Here is a 20,204-nt window from a genome sequence, read left to right as displayed (position 1 = left end):
CTTCCACCAATTAGGTCCCAGGGATTGAACTCAGATGGTCAGGTTTGCCAAGCTCTATTACCCAATAGGGAAGAGCCATCTCAACAGGCCATACCTTTTCCTCCTGTTCTTTGTGACACGTATGAGTGCTTTGCCTGTATGTATGTATGTAAGCATGTGCATATGTATGTATGTATGTATGTATGTATGTATGTATGTATGTATGTATGTATATAATCATATGCATGCCTGGTGCCAGTGGGAGCCAAAAGCCATTGTCAGAGCCCCTGGAGCTGGAGTTACAGATGGTTGTTGGCTGCCACGAAGGTACTGGGACCTGAACCTGGGTTCTCACCCAGAACAGCAAATGTTCTTAACTGCTGAGCCATCGCTCTAGCCCACGGCTTCTTTTTTAAAATGGCATCTGCAAAGAAGCTTTTTCCAGATAAACTTTACATCTTTGAGGTACACAATTCAACCCACATCACTTTTATAAACTATACCCTCCCTCATCAGACAAGACACAGTGCCTTCATGGATGGCCACCCTTTCCGGGCCACCAGGCTGAGTCCGCTAGGAGCTAGACTCTGGCCACCAGGGGGCACCGCAGGACCAAAAAATGATGTACGACACTCTGGATGAGATTGGACCTCAGCTGTATTTCTGAAGTGAAGGTCTCCACGTTTGATAAGGCCAAGCGATGGAGGATGCCCTAGCTTCTCGGTCACAGATGCTAAACCGCTTTAGAACTCACTGCCACAGGAGACAGGCTGGCTCCAGGCCTCTCCAGAATCTGAGGGTTGGTAATGGAGGGGTTGGAGCTCACCTCCTAGGGGAGGGCACTTTCATGGTAAGCAAGCCTTCAGGAAGGACACCGAGGTGGCCAATTCCCTGCCAGTCCCATCACTGGCCTCCTTCCTAGGCAGACACAGGCCCCTCCAACTTTCATCTGACAGTATTGTGCAGCAGGCTTCACGGAGCCTCTTAAAGCCTCTACAAACCAATTTCCAGTTATCTTACACTCCGTGGCAAGTAAGAGTCCCTCCTTTCGTAGGGGAAATTATAACATTCTCTCAGTCCTCTCACTAGGGGTGGGGAGAAACACACACATGGCTGGGGTTGGTGCTCAGACAGGCCGCTTGACTACCTAAAACAAAGCAGCCAGGCATGATAGTGCATGCCTTTAACACTCAGGACACAGAGGCAGGTAGATCTCTCTGAGTTCCTGCTGCTGGACAATGGTCTTGTACCCTGTCACTTATATTGTATTGTTTTAATAAAATGCTGATTGGCCAGTAGCCAGGCAGGAAGTATAGGCGGGGTGACGAGTGCAGAAGAATTCTGGAGCGAGGAAAGAGTCAGTCTGCAGTAGTCACAGAGGAAGCAAAATGAGAATACCTCACTGATAAAAGGTACTTAGCCACATGGCAGACACAGACAAGAATTAATGGCTAGCTTAAGATGTAAGAATTAATTAATAAGAAGCCTGAGTTACTAGGCTAATCAGTTTATGATTAATGTAGACCTCTCTGTGTTTCTTTGGGACTGAACAGCTTTGGGTCCATGTGGGACAGAAACCTCTGTCAATATGTTCCAGGCCAGCCAAGGCTATAGAGAGAGACTCTGTCTCCAACAAACAACAAGTAGTCCTTGAGGTATGACAACCAAAGTTGTCTCTGTCCCACCCATGAGAGCCCACACACAAGTGCAACTGAGCACACAGGAACACACACACTTACAAGGGGACACTGAGTCACCTGCACACGGGAGGAACGTCACGTGAGGATGGGGGCAGTTTGGAGCCGTGTGTAGAGCATCTCACACAGCAGCAATGCCTCAGAAGCCAGGAGAGGGCGGAGCTCTGTCAGTACAGGAAGAAACTGGACGTGACGTCTGACCTCAGGGGGTGTCCCAGCCTCCAGATGCTGACAACCTGGCTGCTGTACAAGCCTCTGAAGTCATGGCACTCTGGGAAGGCAGAACACACCAACGCTGAAGAGTAGCATGGTGTTTCGCGGTGTGTACGTCAGCTGGCAGCTGGTCCACACAGGCTCAGCAAAGGAGGAAAAACCTGAATGACTCTGACCTGGGTCCCTCTGCTGTCATGTAGCCCCGGTTAAACTCCTAGCACTGAAAGAAAGATGCAGGGTTCCCCAAGCTAGAGGATGGAGCTGGTGTAGGCTACCGTCTGAGCCCAAACAGAGAACGGAGATGGAAGAACACGCTCAGCTGCTGAGAAGGACAGGAGACCAGCCCAGGCGTTATGGCATGACCCTGTCTCAAAAAATAAACAAACAACAAACAAACAAAACCCAACATGGTGTTATACCACCCCAGTACTCAGAAGTCAGAAGCTTAAGGGTCAAGAGTTCAAGGCCAGCCTGGGCTACCTAGGGAAACCTTATCTCCAAACACAAAAGAATATTTTAATAAAATAATAATAAAGAGCTGTGGGTAGAGCTTACCATTCAATCCCAGTACCAAAGAAATTAGTTCCTAGCCCCACTGTTTATAAGAAAATACCTGCATTCAAGAGTGTTGTGTTGAGTGGAATGCCCTCAGGAGGTGCTGGGCATTAAGTTCTTTCTAAGTGATTTATCTGCGATCCCAGACCAAGCTCAAGCGCATCTCATCTTCTCTAGGTAAACATCCCTGTGTCTGACGGTCAGTGACAAATTCCGACACGTCAAGTGGGTGAACACTGCCCACGACGAAGAGAAAAGTCAGCCACTAGAAATGGCCTCAGAATCACTTTCATGACAAAACTCAGTTGAAAGGACGGCTAAAATCATCATTGGAACTATGGTGGCCTGGGGACATGGCTCGGCCAACAAAGTCCTTGCTTTGCTCCCCAGAACCTGTATTAAACAAGCAAACAGGGGCTGGAGAGATGGCTCAGAGGTTAAGAGCATTGCCTGTTCTTCCAAAGGTCCTGAGTTCAATTCCCAGCAACCACATGGTGGCTCACAACCATCTGTAAAGAGGTCTGGCGCCCTCTTCTGGCCTTCAGACATACACACAGACAGAATATTGTATACATAATAAATAAATATTTTTTAAAAATTAAATAAAAAATAAATAAATAAACAAGCAAACAAACAAACCCAGGCTTGCTGGCACATGCTTGTAATTCTAATGCTGGGGAGAAGACAGGCTGATCTGTTGTGGACATTTCTGTGGGGCTCACTGGCCCGTGGTCTAGCTTAACGGGCAAGCTGCAGACCAGGGAGAAACTCCTAAGGAATAAAAGCTGAGATTTCTCTCCGGCTTCCACAAGCACATAAACAGAATTGCATGCATGCACACAAACACACACACATGTGCACACACGTGTGCAAACACACACACAAATATATACAGACACAATATAAAGCAGACTGTGCAATTGAGAAGCTGAAGGAGAGATAGGAACTTAGTGCAGCCACAGAGTTCACAGTCTCTCGCTCCACATGAATGAGAGATGCAAGGGCAGAGTCTGGGGGTGAGGCAGGCAATGAGACACTGCTGAAAGATTTCTGAATTGAAAGACACAGAAACAGGAACCATACAAGATGAAACAGCGAAAGGATTCATCAGAAACGCAAATTCAGAGCTCAGAGGGTAAGAGCACTGGCTGCTCTTCCAGAGGTTCTGAGTTCAATTCCCAGCAACCACATGGTGGTTTGCAATCATCTGTAATGAGACCTGGTGCCTTCCTTGCTAGCAGTACATTGTATGCTTAATATATAAATAAATCTTTAAAAAAAACAAAAAAGAAAAAAAGAAATGCAAATTCAGGCATCCTAACAAACTGCAAAGGACGGGGGTTGGGGCGGGGCTGAAAACCTCTGAAAAGACAACGGTTGAAAAAAATTCCAAGTCGTATAAAAATGATAAACTTGCAGAACAAGGAAACCTAATAAAACCCAAGAACAAGAACCGTGATGAGAAGCACTTGATAGCGCATCAAGATCAAATTGCTTAAAACCAGAGAAAAAGATGAGATCATTAAAAGCTGAGATAAGTGACTCATTTCGCATTAAGAAACGAAGATAAGAGTGGCACGCACAGTCACTGGAAACACACTTGACCAACAGTGGGACTATGGGGCACTTCAGGGGCAGGCTGAGCAAAACACCTTCAAAGTGCCCTTTATTTAGTTTTGGCTAAACCTGTGTGCAAGCTGAGCATGCCCAGAGGCTCTGCTGTCCACCATTTTCACCTTTCGAACACACGTTCCCTGCCCCAAATGTGCCTGACATCTTACTTCAGTGATCACTTTCAGCTGAGCATATTCAGGAATGCATGGCCAGGGCCACGTGTGATGCTGAAGGAATTCTCTGCTAGTATGTTAGCTTCCAGGTCTGTCACCAGAGTCCTCTATGCAGAAGGAAATGGTACCAGACAACATAACCCCAAAGTAGGACTTAATTGATAAGCACAATGTGCTCTTTTTCTTTTATTCCCCGATTTACTTGTTATTAGTATGGACACACCTGCTATTTAGAAGACACCTTGGAAAATAAAATAAAATAAAAAGAAGACACCTTGGGGGAGTCAGTTCTCTCCTTCCACCATGGGCTGGGGGATCAAAAAGTGCCTTTAGCCACTGAGCATCCCTGCTGCCCATAAACTATTTAAAAGAATTGTCTAAACCTAGTGTGGTGGTGAATGCCTGCAATCCCAGGTGGTGTAATCCTGAGGATCAAGAGTTCAAGGTCAAGCTGGGTAGTGGTGGTGCAGGCCTTTAATACCAGCACTCAGGAGGCAGAGGCAGGCAGATCTCTGGGAGTTTGAGGTCAGCCTGGTCTACTAAGTTAAGTTCCAGAACAGTCAGGACTGTTAGACAGAGAAACCCTGACTCAAAACAAACAAAGACAGTTCAAGACCATCCTCAGCCATACAGCAAGTCTGAGGCCAGGCTGGACTACCTGAGACTGTGTATACAACACATTGAATAGTGCTTGGCCAATGAAAGAAAACAGGCTAGGGATGTGGCTCAAATGGCAGAGGCTTACCTAGCATGCACAGAGCCCTGAGTTCTGTCCCCCACATCACGTAAAATCAGTAGTAATGATCAAGCCTGTGATCCCAGCATTTGGGAAGAAGAAGCAGGAAGATCAGAAGTTCAAGGTCATCCTCAGCTAAGTAGTGAGTTTGAGATCAGCCTAGGCAACATGGGCCCCTATTTCCAAAATGAAAAGAAAGAATTTAAATTATTATTATTTTTTAAATGATTTATTTAACTTTATGTTCATTGGTGTGAAGGTGTCAGATCTCATGGAACTTCGTTTTCAGACAGTTGTGAGCTGCCATGTGGGTGCTGGGAATTGAACCCGGGTCTTCTGGAAGAGCAGTCAGTGCTCTTAACCGCTGAGCCATCTCTCCAGCCCGAATTTAAATTATTTTGTTGTTACTTTTGTTTTGATTCTTTGAAATAACTGTTTCTCTGCAGTCCAGGATATCTGGAACAGCAGTAACCCTACCTTGGCCTCCCAAGTGCTGGGGTTAGAGTAGTGTGGGCCACCACACCTAGCTAAGAACTTGCATTTTGGGAGCAAGATAGGAAAACAGCAAAGTTCAGGGGATGTGGGAAAGGAAGAAACACCTCACCTTTTAATCTGATTCCATTTCCTGTAGGCTCAGAGTCGAGAAACTGCAACACAACTGGCAAGCTCACCAAAGCAAATGAATCCTGCTTACCTAGGGCCAGAAGGTGACCTTTGGGCTCAATCTATCAGCGCCCCTCTTTTATCCCTACACCCAAACAATGAGCCTCCTCAGCCACCTTACCATTCAGTAACCAGAGAAAATTCTTTAAGAAAACAGGTGAATGCTGATGGGTTTTTACTTAACTCATTTTTACTTAATCTTTAACTGTTACCTAATTTTTAAACTTTGCTTATCTTTTAACCTAGTTGTATATTATGTCTTTTGAGCAATACAGCCCTAACAACCACAAGTTCACATAGGTAGATATTAAGTCTCTCTGAGGTTTTTTACAACACTCATACTTGAAGCTAAAGCATTTACTATATCTTTCTCTACTTAATAAACTCTATCTCTATCTATCTATCTATCTATCTATCTATCTATCTATCTATCTATCTATCTATCTATCTATCTATCTATCTCCTTCCTTTCCTTTCTTTCTTTGAGGCAAGATCTCATGTAGCCAAAGCTGGCTTCCACTCTACAATGCGGCAAAGACTTTGAACTCCTGATCCCCCTGCTTCTCCTCCTCAGCGCTGGGATTATTGGACCTAGTAGAACGACTGCTAGGTCTGAAACTCCTTAGTCGAGACATAAATTTTGTAAGTGTGTTTTCACACACACACACACACACACACACGGGCGGGAACTGACTGTTTAAAGCAGACACAGCACATAGCCAGAGCCATGACATCCGGATCATGGGTGCTGGCAGAGGCGCGTGGCAATTGTCATAAAGTTCTATATTCCACAGGAAGTGTGTGTGACGCCACTGGAGGCAGACTGGGATGATACAGGGACCGATGCTAGAGTCCCTACAGCCACCACTCAATGAACCTTACAAGACATTATTCTAGAGAAGCAACAAAAGAAACTACCCAGATCACAGGACACAAATGTATAGGCTGAGCCCGATAAAGCTGTGCCGCCTGCAGCAGCAAGCACAGGTTTACAGAAATGCAAAATGACCAAAGTGTTAATTCATGGTGTCCATTGTGCTTCAATAAAGTTGTTTCAAGAAAATGAAGAATGAATCACGGAGAGCTGGGAACTCCAGTGCAGTCGGAACAGCTTCCCATGTGACCTCTCAGTCCCTTGGGGACTTGATATCTCACTTCTTATCTGTCCTCTTTAGAATTAGCTACAGTCAATGATTTCTCTGGCCCATTAGTTCCCGGGGACGTCGTCTTTGGCTGATACACAATGTCTCATTTCCTGCCCTCACCGGAGTGATTTGAAGGTGTGTTCAGATGCACCCACTCAGCTTGAGGCTACCAGAACCACAGCGAACCCCACCATCCAGCCCAGAATTGCCAAGATGGACTGAGCAGGACCTGAACTTCTCTGTGTTAAGCACCAATGATTGGGATGACCCTGTTCCAGCAGCTAACTCACCCCATCCAGGCACAGTCCCAGAGAGAAGATGTGCTTGTGGCAAAGGTTTGGTGTTTTGTTTTTGTTTTTAGTGTTGGAAGGTTATCCTCCAAAGTATCTTCCTGTTTCATGGCATTTATTGATTCATTCATTCATGGTATCATTTTCACCCACCTGGGTGTAACTAAATTCACACGTTCAAGCTTCCACATGTAACTGCACAGCCTGGCTCCTCCTCGAGGTAACAGCCAGATGTTTCTGAGTCCCAGCTGTTGGGAGCCATTGGCCCATATTCCTCAACTCCAGCTCTGGAGGGCCATATGCTATGCAGGGTTTCCACCAAGCCTGGCCCCAAGGACCCATGTCACCGAGTCCTAAGCCCCAAACTATCGTCATCAAATATGCGGTCCTGTCACACCATCTGATAGAGTCCAGAAGCAGAAATGCATATATATATGAAAAGATGCTTTAAAAAAACTAGTCAAGTTCAGCCATGAGAAGAGGGGAAAGTTCAGGAGTTTAACCTGTAACCGACTGTTAACAGTTGAGATAACTCACAACCTTTTGACCAACCAAAAGCATACTTTTCTTTTCTCTACGACCCTGAGAAAGTTTCTCAGATTTCTCAGTTTCTGCCAACACACAAATTAGCACCATACCCAGTGACTTCCTTCTGGCCAGAGGCAGTGTGTGACGGGAAGGACATTTAGATTTGAAGGAGGAGACTGATCTCTGGTAACACTGACCTCTTCCTGGTCTGGGAACCCCAGTTCTTCTGACTGCTTTTAATCAGAAGCAGTTGGCTTTGCTCAGAGCGTAAGCCAGCAGAGCAGCAGAAGGCCAAGCAGTAGGGCACATGCCTCGATCCCAGCACTTGAAGACCTAGATGTAAGGATGATGCCAGTTCCATGCGGGTACATAGTCAGTTTGCCAGCCTCAGCTATAGCGTGAGACTTTATATCAAAAATAAAACCAATAACAACAAAGAGAAAGCAAGGAAGGAAGTACCTGAGTTCTGGAAGAACTAGATACAAAATAATTCTAGGAAATTACAGCTTCCAAAGTACTTTAGCAGTGAGGTCGGCTGAAGGACCGATGGAAGGATACTCATTTGCTATTAGAATCAGCAACAAGGAGCAAGAGACAGACAGCTCTATGCAGCTACCGGCAGCTGCCACAGTTCTTTCAAAGATCTCTAATCAGGGGAAGCTGGGGTTTTTGGTTTGTTTTCGTTTTTAAGACAGGGTCTATCTACCTAGCCTCGGCTGCCCTGGCACTCACTACTTAGATCCAGTTGGTCTTGAACTCATGGAAATCCACCTGCCTCTCCTCTCAGGCACTGGGATTAGGGTGTGCACCACCATACCCAGTCGAAGCTAGGATTCTTGACTGCACAACAGAAAATAATTTCAGGACAAGTCAGAATGAAGTAAAGTTGCAGTTTATTAAGTAAAGGGGGGGGGCTGGAGAGATGGCTGGGAGGTCAAGAGTACCTGCTGCTCTTGCAGAGGACCTGGGTCTGGTACCTGGCACACACATCAGTCACACCATTTCTAGGGGATCTGATACTCTCTTCTGCCCTTCAAGGGCACTCGCATGTGCGTGATGCACACATATGTATTCACGCCCACACATGTACACATAAAATTTTAAAATAATAAATTTTGTAAAGGCTTGTTTAATTTTCTCTTACATGTATAGGTATCTGAGTGTCTGTGAACCACGAGCATATCATGCCTATGAGACCAGAAGAGGCCACTGGGTTCTCCTGGGGCTGGAGTTACCCCAGGTTGCTAACTGCCAAGTGGGTTCTAGGAATTAAATGTGGGTTCTCTGGAAGAGCGGCCACTGGTTATTTTTTTCTTTTTCTTCCTGAGACAGAGTTTCTCTGTGTAGCCCTAGCTCCTGGACTCACTCTATAGACCAGTCGTCTGGCCTGGAACTCAGAGATCTACCTCCCAAGTGCTGGGATCAAAGGCCTGTGCCACCACCGCTGGCTCCAGTCAGTGGTCTCAATAGCTGAGCTACCACTCCAGCTCCCTTAAGGTTAGTAAAGATTTAATCACAGAAATTAGAGAGAGAAAGGAAAAGGAAAGGACATGGGTGAGGGGCATTCTCAAAAGAGAGCGTGCTGGCTGAAGATGGGGTTCAGTTGGCCAAGTACTTACTAAGTACACAGGAGACCTAAACTTGATCCCCGGAGCTGCATAAGCTAGGCGTGGTGGTGCAAAGCTCTGACCTCAGCACTCAGAAGGCAGAGGTAGGAAAATCAGAAGTTCAATGTTACCTCCAGCTATATAGCAAGCTGAGACCAGCCTTATTTATATGAGACCCTGTCTCAAAATCTAAAAGAGGGGGGGGAGGGAGGAAGGGAGGGAGGGAGGGAGGGAGGGAGAACAGCTTCAAGTGTCTTAACCTTACCATATATATGATTTTGGTTTTTGTTTTAACTCTTTTATACATTTATTTATTGTGTATGTCCCTGCACACATGTGTGCTTACTATTTATTTTGTGTGTGCATGACTGAGCGTTGGGGTCAGAGGACAAACCTATCATGCGGGTTACAGGTCATCAGGCTTGGTGACAAGCACCTTGACTCACTAGGCCGTCCTGCCAGCCCTGGGTTTTTTGTTTTGTTTTGTTTTTGTGTATGTGTGTGTACACGTGTCTGTGCACATGTATGCAGAGGCCAGATGTTGATGTTGACTGTCTTTCTCTATCACTCCCTTCTTTTTTGAGACAGAGCTTCTTTCTAAATCTGGAGGTTACCGATTTAGCAAGAATGGCTGAGCAGCAGACCCCGTGGGTCCCTTTCACTGACTCCCAGTGTTAGGATTACATGTACACACCACTGTGCCTAGCCTTCTACACCGGTGCTCAGACTCTCCGCTAAGGTCCCGACGCCTTGCATGGCAAGCACCCTACCAATGACTCATCTCCCCCATTGCTTTTGTTTGAGTCAGGGTCTATCTAAGTCGGGGTTTTCTCTCACTTGAGGAGGAAATGTTTCAGATCATACATCCACATCAAAGTTTGTCATCGAAGAAAATTAAGGCAAAACCTGGAAGCAGGAACTGGAGCAGAGGCCATGAAGGAGTGCTGCCTACTAGCTCGCTCCTCATGGCTAGCTCAACCTGCTTTCTTTTATAACTCAGGCTACCTGCCCGGTGCTGGCTCCATAATGGGATGGGCCACTAATCAAGAAAGTGCCCACACACACACCCCAAAAGAAAGAAGATGTCACATTAGCTTGGCTACAGGCCAGTCTTATGAAAGAATTTTCTTAATTGTAGCGCCTTCTTCTTAGATACTAGCTTGTGTCAAGTTGACAAAAACAACCAACCAGGACAGGGTCTCACGTAGCTCAAGCTGGCCTCAAACTTATTATATAGCTAAGACTGGCTGGCTTGAACTTTCAGTCTTCCTTCCTCCATTTCCCTGAGGGATGGGGCTATAAACATGCCACCACACTGGCAATTTTGATGTCTTCCCTTTCTTTTTTAAAAAATGAGATCATAGAGTTGTTTTTGAGGTACACGTCATAAGATTAGAGGCCAAGATAAAAACAGGTCAACAAGGCCAAAAGATTCTTTACTATATTAAACCACAAAGACTAAGGCAAATTTTTGTTTGTTTGTTTGCTTGCTTGCTTGTTTTTGAGACAGGGTCTCACAAAGCAGCTTTGGCCTGCCTAGAACTCACTATGTAGACCAAACTGCACTCAAATCCCGAGATCTGTTGATTCTGCCTCCAGAGTTCTGGAATTAAAGGCCTGTGTCACCATGCCCAACTGAGATGTGTGTTTTGAATGTAATCTGTTTGTCAGTTCCTCAGAAATAGTACAGATTTACAGCTGGGAAAGAAACTAAGCTAAGCTCAAAGGTCACATACTGGGGCCGGAAGCACAGTTCATCGCTATTTTAACATTCGTATATGAAATATCTCTATATTTAAAATTTTTGTAAGCAATAGTTTTGTTATTTTAAAAACCTGTTTATTTGTTTCTTTTTGAACTGTGTCTCTTTTATCTTTGTTTTTCCTCCTTGCTGTGTAGCCCAGGTAGGCTTCCAACTCAAAAATATCCTCTTGAATGCTGAGATTACCGTGCCAGGCAATTTCAACTGCAAATTGTGCATTGAGTAAGAGTTTGGCTTTCTGCTAATGAACCCTCTTCCCTTCAAAAAAAGCCCCCACCGCCCCCCCCCCGACCGTCCCCACCCCACTCCACCCCCCTGCGGCCTCCTGTCCACCATAGCCTGGTAGGCCACACTCAAGGATGGCTGAGTTTGTGTTGCAATGACAGCTGGGAGGACCTACCGGGTGCAGTCACCCCTCCCGAGCCCCGCCCCTCCTTCCTTCCTGGTCCCCCCTTCTTCATCCTCCTTCACCTCCTCCTCCGAGTTCTCCTCACCAGTTCTCTCGCTCTCCCTCCTCGCGTTCCCCAGCCCGGCTCCTCCTTTCTCCTGCGACCCCGCCTCCCGGCCCCCAACCCCGCGCCGGTCCTTCGCGGGGCGGTGGTGCGCAGGCGCGGAGCCGAGTCCCGCTGGGCCGCAGCCGGTGGCCGGCTCGCAGTGGGCCTGTACCCGGACCTCCACGCACGGTTCCTCCTCGCTCTGCGGAGACTGGAGGACAGACCGGACCACGCAGAAGTGTGGCGGCAGGATGGCGCAGACCGCCATGTCCGAGACTTACGGTAAATCGCGCGGGTTCGCATGCATGTGTGTAGTAGGGCAGGCCTTGGGGTCCCGGAATGTTTGTGGCTGGGCTTAGGTGTCCAGAGCCGCCGGTGTTTAGAATAGCGAGATGTTGGGGCTGGACTGGGATCCTGAGAACCTGGCGGTGTCAGAAGCCAGATGGCGATACTGAAAATCTTGAGATGTTTACAGCTGGGCTGGGATCCTCCTGGTAATCTTGGGGTGCCAGTAGCTGGGATTCTGAGAATCTAGGTCTCAGGGTCCGGGTAGAGAATCCAGGGATGTCAGCTGCTGGGATCCTGAGATTCTTGGGGTGTCAAGGTCGGGCTAGAACTTGAGAGTGCCTGAATGTTTGAGGCTGGGCTGAAATCATGAGGATCTAGGGGTGTCAGGAGCTGAGTTGGACTCTCTGGCCAGCAGATGCCCCCAGCTGTGCAGAGCGTTGTGATCCTCTGTTCCAAGTTCCCTCTTGTTTTGACCCTGGTTTCGCCCTACATTTTCCTCCTTGGATTATTTAAATAGCTCAAGGTTGGGGGAACCAGTTTATCATTGATCCCTCCCTCCCCCTGCAGCAGCCGAGCACAGGGACTAAAACTCAGGGCCACGCCTGCATTCAATGTCTTTGGGGGCTTGGCTGTGGGTCTCTCGAGGTTTGGAATTCCTTTCTTTGCATTGAGATTATAATGAGTTTTAAATGGATGTGTGCGGCTCTTTTCTGGAGACCCCCTAGCCTCGTGTGCCTGTCCATCCCTCCCTCCACTCTGTTATGGGTTAATTATAGCTAAACACCTACCCTCTCTATGACCATGCGCCTTTCAGCTTTGTCTCTCCTACAGCACCTAGCCATTTCCGATGCATGTGCAGGGTGTCCCCTCCCACCACAATCGAGATAAGAATAAACAACCGATACTATGCATGGTTGCCAGTCCCTAATGAGACTTGAGACTTGACTGGGTATGTGCTGGTTCCAGGGAGGGATTCTCATGTTAAAGCATGGTGAACAAGTCCAGGTTATTTCAATGTGCCCCTGCTTCCTTCCTGCCCCAGGGTGGGACCAGGGGCCAGGAAGGTTCTAATCATTGTAAAAGTGCCATAGACACTTCCCCAAGAATTTGCAGTCTAGTGAGGAATAGATTGCTAATTCGGTTGTGACCTTAATAGATGAACAATTAAAATCCAGACAGCAGTTCCAAAGGAGCATGGTCTGGCCAACTGTGTAAGAAAGAGCTAACCATTGGGTCAGAGAGGGGCAAGTGAACAGGCAGATCTGGGGTTCAGGTCTCAGAGAATGATTTGGGCACTTTAACTTGAGGAGGGTGAGGAGGCAGTTGAAGAACCTTGAGGTTTGGACTTTGAGAGGGTGGGACCCTGGAAAGGGTATTGTGAGGCACACAGCAGCCTGGTTCACTGTCTCCTGGCACCAGCACTCCTGTGGCATGGAGGCATAATGTCTGACCCTATAAACTTAAGCACTATCCATGGGTTACTGGCTTTGTTAGGGCCACAGGTGTATTTATCTTTTCTTTCATTTTAAGGTATTTTTCCAAATAATGCCTTTATTTTTAATTTTTGTTTTGTTTTTTGTTTCAAGAATGTTTCTGTCTACATAGTTCTGAATGACTTCAACTTTACAGTGTAGCCCAGGCTGGCCTCACACTTGTGGCAATCTCCCTGCCTCTGCCTCCTGAGTGCTAGGATTATAGACGTGTGTCCCCATGTCCAGGTTTTTACTTTTTAACTAAGTCTGAATTTAATCTTTCCTTTCAACGGAGAACAATAAACAAACAAAATATGAGTAGAAACTCCTAAGTGGAAGTTTATCTTTAGAAAGGCAAGAGTGGTCTCTAAAGCTGCTGGCGTAAAAGAATAGTCACCCCAAACCAAGGCAGAGGCTGTCACCTTCGCTCATCCTTGGCGGTGTTTACACAGTATTGTTCCCCAAATTAAAACAACCAAGACCTCTCCTTCCGGACGTTTGCCTGTTGGCTGGCATAGGAATGTTTGCCTAACCTTTTAGTTCCGTGTGTTTGGGGCTGGTTTTCTGTCTTCTGTGAAATGAGGTTCTGTGCAGCTTGGTGGGAATTTGATGAAAAATAGGAGCCAGTTCTTACGGCTCCTGCTATTGGGCTGGCGCTCGCGACCTGGAGAACAGCCCCTGCGCCTTGCACTGGCTGCGTGGTGTCCAGCACTTCCTTGAAGTTCCTCACTCTGTGAACACGGTGCTTTCGGTCACATCATATCATATGTAAACTGGGATATAAACAGGTAGGCCTCTCATTGAAATGTGGTTCACCTATCCACTTGATTAGACAGAGACACTGGGACATCAGCAAAGCACAGCTCTGGATGTGCCTGTGGAGGGTTTCTAGGCATGATTGGATCCCAAGGGCTCCAAACTAATCTGATATTATTATTGGCAAGTGATCAAAGGTTGGAGGTGGGACATGATTGGAGAAAACTGGGGGAATGTTCTTGGAGCGCTCTCTTACCCCTGCCTCTTCTTATAGTCCCGCCTCTCTGCTTCCTGGCCTCTGTTGATGTGACCTGTCCATCACATATCCCCAGCTGCGATGGGCTGACCCCTGGAAAACCGAGCCAAACCAATCCTTCCTCCCTTCATTCTCTCAGGCATTTTAGTCCCAGCTAAGACTAAACCCTCAACCGGAGTGTTTCTAACCTGAAGGGAGATTCTCCTACTTATTGTTAGAGAGCACAGCTATCTGTGTTCCGTGAGTGGGACCAAGGACTCAGGCCGGCAGCCTGCGACCCAAGAGTTCGAAAACAATCCTTAAATACTTCCTGACACCAAATGGTCAGACACAGAAATTGCTAAGCATGTACGTGGTGGGAAAATGCCAGGGAGCTTTTAAACCTTCAGTGCTAGAGAACTGGTGTGGAGGAAGAGTTTGAGGCAGGTGGCTACACACTGCATTATGCCATGTACTATGCGAAAACTCCAGAGACAGAAGAATCCTGCTCATGTTGCTGGCCCCATGGTTGTTTCTATTGGAATCTATTCAACATAGTATATTCCACCTAGAAAATCCCACACAGCATTCCAGTGTCTAGTAGACAAGATTGAAATTATCAGAGTATTTTCTGCTAACTACATATCCTCATTTGTGTATATGAGGTTTGAATTGTGTTCTCAGTCACTCTTACGTCCTAGCTCTGGACCTGTGGATGTGACCTTATTTGGAATAGGATCTTTTTTAAAAAAAAAAAAATATTTAATTTTATTTTATGTGCATTGATGTGAGGGTGTCAGATCCCCTGGAACTGGAGTTATAGACATCTATGAACTGCCATGTGGGTACTGGGACTTGAACACCGGGTCAGCCAGTGCTCTTGACCGCTGAGCCATCTCTCCAGCCCCCCTGGAAGAGGATCTTTGCTGATGATTATTGAAGGTGGAGTCATGCCGGAGTCGTATGTCCCACACTCGGTGACTGTGCCCTAATGAGACCAGAGAAACATGGACACAACCATTCACAAGGAGAATGGGCTATGGAGATGCACCTCAGGTTGAAGAGGATCAGGACCCAGCCAACGTACCCCCAGTGTAGCTCGCAACCACCAGAAACTAGGAAGAGGCAGGAAGCACCCCTCCCTGAGCCTTCAGGAGCTCAACGCTGCAACATCTCTGCAGCCTCTGGCTCTGACAGCAAATATCCGTCACATTAAGCCAGCGGACTTGGGGCACCTTGAGGTGCAAAGCCTCGGAAGCTAACTCACAGGACTTAGTTGTTATGCGATGACTCTTTAAGAAATAAAGGCTTGATAAGGCAGTTTGGATTGACAAGGATATCCCTAATAAAAAAAAAAGTAATCTTTTCAAAGCCCTCTCATTCATAAAGTAAAATTAATTTCCTGTTAGGAGAATCACCTGAATTAATATTACCTTAGTTCACAATTTGACAAAATGTTTAAGCAGTTCAAGCAGACATCAGAAAACGGAACATTTGTTTAATTCAGTACATTTTTGATTGCCAAAGTCATGGTTTTCTTTTTCTCACTCACTGAAAACTAACCAATGAGCATTTCAAGAAACCAGGTCTAGGGCTGGAGTGGGAGGGGGCATGTCCACGATCCCAGCACTTAGGACGCGGAGGCAGGAGGATTAGAAGTTGAAGGTCATCCTTTGCTATGCTATATAGGGAGTTGGAGACCAACCTGTGCTACATGCGATCCTGTATCAAAAGAAAGAAGAGAAAAGGGAAGAGGGGGTATGGAGGGGAGGAGAGACAGGCAGTCTAGCAAGGTGCCTGGGGTGCGGGGTTAATGCATACGCTTTGCAGTCGGACTGAGCTCAGTCCTCAGAACCCACGTGAAAGTGAGAGAGCTGATTCCACAAAGTTGTCCTCTGACCTCCACACACACGCCCATTGCACACTTGTGCACTCACACATTTTACACACACACACATACTGTAATAATAATAATTTATGGAAGAAGGAAATAAAGAGAAAGAGGGAAAGGACCAAGTCTCGAGACAAGCATTGGTGCTTCGAGAGCCCACGGATCTTGAGCCTCTGTGGTCTCACCTACAAAGGGGTGAGTCCCAAGGGTCTGGAGAGTCTCCCCTGAAGCTCCAGAGAGAGAGGTGCTGTTGCTCAGGAACAGTCTTTGGATGCTTTATCAGGGATGTTCCGCCTTTTGACATTACAAGATGTTGTAGTCTGCAGATGTGTTGGGCAGCATCCATAGCTATCCTGGGATGCTTGTGACCATGGCCATAGGTCAGACACATATTAATGTAGTTGATATAGACTGTTCTGCATCATAGCTCATCCGAGAACTTTGGAAAAACGGTTCTTTGGCAGAATGAGACCACTTCCCCTCTCATGATCATCCGGGTGCTAAAGCCTGTGACTTTACTTCTGGTTCTGGGATGCCCCCTAAATCTATAGTACCAGTTCCACTGTAATTCCAAGGATCTTATTTCTCAATACTCTGCTTACCTCTTCCACCCAGGTGCCCCAGAGAATGAGAATACAGAGTGTCCCATGCCCAGTCACATAACTCTCCGCCTCCCCAGCTGCTGCTGAGTCCCCAGCTGCCTAGGAGAAAGCACCATTTAAACAGTTCCTGCCCTCAGCTCCTGAGTCCAGCTGTCTCCTGAGTCTCCAGGAGCCCTTTCCACAGAGTTGCGTTTCTTGCTGGAAGAGGCAAAGGGAAGTCGAGTCAGGGCTGCTTGGCCAGATCTTAGGAAAAGGGGGTTTACTTGGTTCCCATCTCAGGGATTGGCAGGCATGTGACATCCTGCAGCTTACGGCTGCACATCTACCCCTGGATCTTGGGTAGCTTCTGCAGGCTTCTCAGGACCCACAGTCCCTGAATGTGCATGAGAGAAGGGACCTTGAGAAAATTATGTTGGAATGCAGTATCGTTGGAAAACCATGATGATTGAGTAAATTAAATTCCCCAAACTTCGCAAATTCTCCAAAAAGCAATATTGGGTATATCTGCTTGGAATTTTCTTCTTGCTATGTTAGTGGTCTTTCTGTTAGAGACCATGTCAGTTTCTTTGTAGTTTAAGAATTCACGTGTATGCCAGGCAGTGGTGGTACACACCTGTAAGCCCAGCACTCAAGAGGCAGAGGCAGGAGGATCTCTGGGGTGGGAGAGAGAGAGAGAGAGAGAGAGAGAGAGAGAGAGAGAGAGAGAGAGAGAGAGAGAGAATATGCCACATGTATGGGTGCCCACAGAGGCCAAAAGAGGACATCTGAGTTCCTGTTCCTGGATCTGGAGTTACAGGTGACTGAGCTGGGTGTTAGGATTGGACTCTGGTTCTCTGGAAGGGCAGGAAGTATACTTAACTTTTGAGCCATCTCTCCAACCCTGAATATTTCTTTGAAATGAGAAAAGGTTCATGTTGTTTCTGGAATTTCTTCTCTCAAGCCCTCCTAGGAGGTGTGGTCAAACCGAGCTGGTATGTTTTTATCCTTCTTAGTAATTCTAGTAGAACATGGCCCAGTTAAAGTGTTGGAAGCCTCTGCCGGCCTGCATCCTGGCCTGTGCCATAACCCCTGTTGCTGTGAGGGAATTTCTGAGATAGGGCAATTGTGTTTGTTTACTTGTTTGTTAGAGATTTGCTTTTCTTTTATGTGTACGAGTGCTGGCCTCCATGTATGTAAATATGCCGTGTGTGCCTGGTGCCTGCAGAGGTCAGAAGACGGCCGTGGATGCCCTGGAACCGGAGTTGTGGTGATGAGAATATGGGATTGAGCAGGTGATGGTGAGGTGGGATCAAGCCCTCACCCAAGCGGTGCTGTCCTCCCTGTTTCATCGCTGGACTGTTTTCTGTGCATTTGAGTCAATGTCACATATAACATTTACGACTCGGTGACTGTAACTGTGGAATGAAATATCAGATGACACAGGGCACTGTTATCTAAAGGATAGAACTAGATGTCAGGCCAATAGTCCCAACTGTTATGAAGTAGAGGAAGGAGGGTAGCCTGGGCTACATGGAACCCGGCCTTTAAAAAAGATAAAAGAAAAGGAACCCCATTATAGCAGAGAACATAAGGCAAGCAAGCACTGTATACTTATACATTTCATTATTTATCAATTTTTCTAAGCTTATCTAAGAATTCCAAGAAAGCTGGGTGTAGTGGCATGGCCTTTAATCCTAGCTCTTGGAGGCAGAAGCAAGCAGATCCAGCTTGGTCTACATAGAGCCACAGGCTGGCAAGGGCTGCAAATGAGACCTTGTTTCAAAAATAAGAGTTCCCAAGGTAGTTTATGATGTGAAAGACGTGGTCAGTACAAACCAGTGTGTGATGACAGTGAACTTGGCATCAGGTAGCCTGTGTGCACCGGTGCTGCATCAAAACAAGTCCTGCCTCAAACATCGGCACTCGGCACTTTAGTGGCCGAGTCTTTGTGGGTCTTTCAGCTTCTCTCGTCTGGTTTTGTTTTGTTGTTTTAAGACATGGTTTCAGGCTGGAGAAATGGCTTAGTGGTTAAGAACGTTTGCTCTCTTTGATTCCGACTTCAATTCCCAGCCTGCATATCAGGTTGCTCACAACCTGTAAGTCCCCTGTTACTCCTGTTACCCCCTGTAACTCCAGCTCCGGGAGGTCCCATCACCTCTGGCCTCTGCAGACACCCACATCCATGTGCATATACCCACACACGTGCACACATAGGATGTTTTAAAAATAAAAGTAATAAAAGAGACAGGGTTTCATATGACCCAGGCAGGCCTTAGTCTTGCTCGTATCCAAGGCTGGGCCTAATCCTGATCCTTCTGCCCCCACCTCCTGAAACAGATTCCCAGATTACACCACACCTGGCTCCATCCCTCACAGGTGTGGCATGTTGGTATTTAAGCCTTAAGGACTCAATGATATTTAGGTGGGGGAAGGAAGGACACTATTCATAAAGTGCTAATAAATTATGAATGTGAGGTCTATTTTAGAGAGACGTTTATCATTTTCTTTTCAAATATAAATTTTTAATCGTGCAGAAAAGCAATTGGAGGCTTAAGAACAAAGCAGCCACCCTTTATCATCGCTGGCAAGATAGAGCGTGCGTTTAGCAGCCCCAGTGTCTCCTGGGGTACCTGCGTAGCAGTTCTCAGGAGAATGCTCGCACAGTGAACACGGCTCTGCGCACAGCCCTTGGAGCCTTTTGCAGATCAGCTCTTTCTTCTGATCAGAGCAAAATCTCTCTTTCAGTACTAGAAGGTAAACTCTCATCTTCGGGGACAAAGGGTCCAGGTGAGCTTCTGCCTTGGTCCTCTGTACGATCCAGGGCACAGACTGCCAAAACAGACTTTGATGCGAATCCATTTGAGAAACGATTTTGCTCTCGGGGAAGATGAAGCAAAAAGCCAAAATAAATAGAAACTTGACTTGGAGGGCTGGCTTGACTTTGTTCTTTGTGGAAGAAGTCAGACGGTTCCATTGTGCCAGTGGAAACAGAGCTCTAATAAAACCTGTTCTGTAGATCGAATTTCCTGGACTGACGAGGTCATGCGGGCACTTCACAGAGCCTGAACATAGGGAACACAAACATCCCTGCTGAGGACCCGAATCTGAAGCCAAGGCCTTGCCAGGCCTCAGAGCAAAGCGTGGGAGGACCTGGTTCTGCAGTTCCCAGATTCAAGGGATGGTCAGATGAAACCTGGGCAGCCAAAGAAGGAACAGGGTGGCAAGCAGGGTCTTGGGGGATCTGCCCAGGTACTGTTGGGCACCTTTGTGTCCAGATCTCAGCTTGGAACCCCAGTGGGATCTGGAGGGCCCCTGTGCATTCAGATGTCTGACTTCATGGTTACCATTTACAGAAGGAACTCGTGTTTGTCCCAAGTCATGACTACTTGGTAGCCTTTCATTTACTTTGGTCTCCAGTTCCCTATGTAGACAAGGATGACCTTCAACTTCTGATGCTCCTGCCTCCACCCTCTGAGTGCTGAGATTATAGGTGTGCACCACCACACCCAATTTATGGATACTGGC

The 20,204-nt window shown here is 46.9% G+C and overlaps 1 protein-coding gene across 1 annotated transcript in view; it reads left to right on the top strand.

Moving 5' to 3' along the window:
* The first annotated feature begins 11,418 nt into the window (after window positions 1–11,418).
* The window catches only part of Rab4a (RAB4A, member RAS oncogene family), a 28,657-nt gene continuing 19,871 nt past the window's right edge, over window positions 11,419–20,204 (top strand). The window contains exon 1 of the mRNA XM_057753306.1: window positions 11,419–11,738. Within this exon, the coding sequence (XP_057609289.1) occupies window positions 11,708–11,738 (31 nt within the window). The 5' untranslated portion in view covers window positions 11,419–11,707. The remainder of the gene's footprint in view (window positions 11,739–20,204) is intronic.

The sequence above is a fragment of the Chionomys nivalis genome, chromosome 21, assembly GCF_950005125.1.
Source record: "Chionomys nivalis chromosome 21, mChiNiv1.1, whole genome shotgun sequence".
NCBI lineage: Eukaryota > Metazoa > Chordata > Mammalia > Rodentia > Cricetidae > Chionomys > Chionomys nivalis.
The sequence above is the reverse complement of the archived record's forward strand: the minus strand, read 5'-3'. Positions and strand labels throughout refer to the sequence as shown.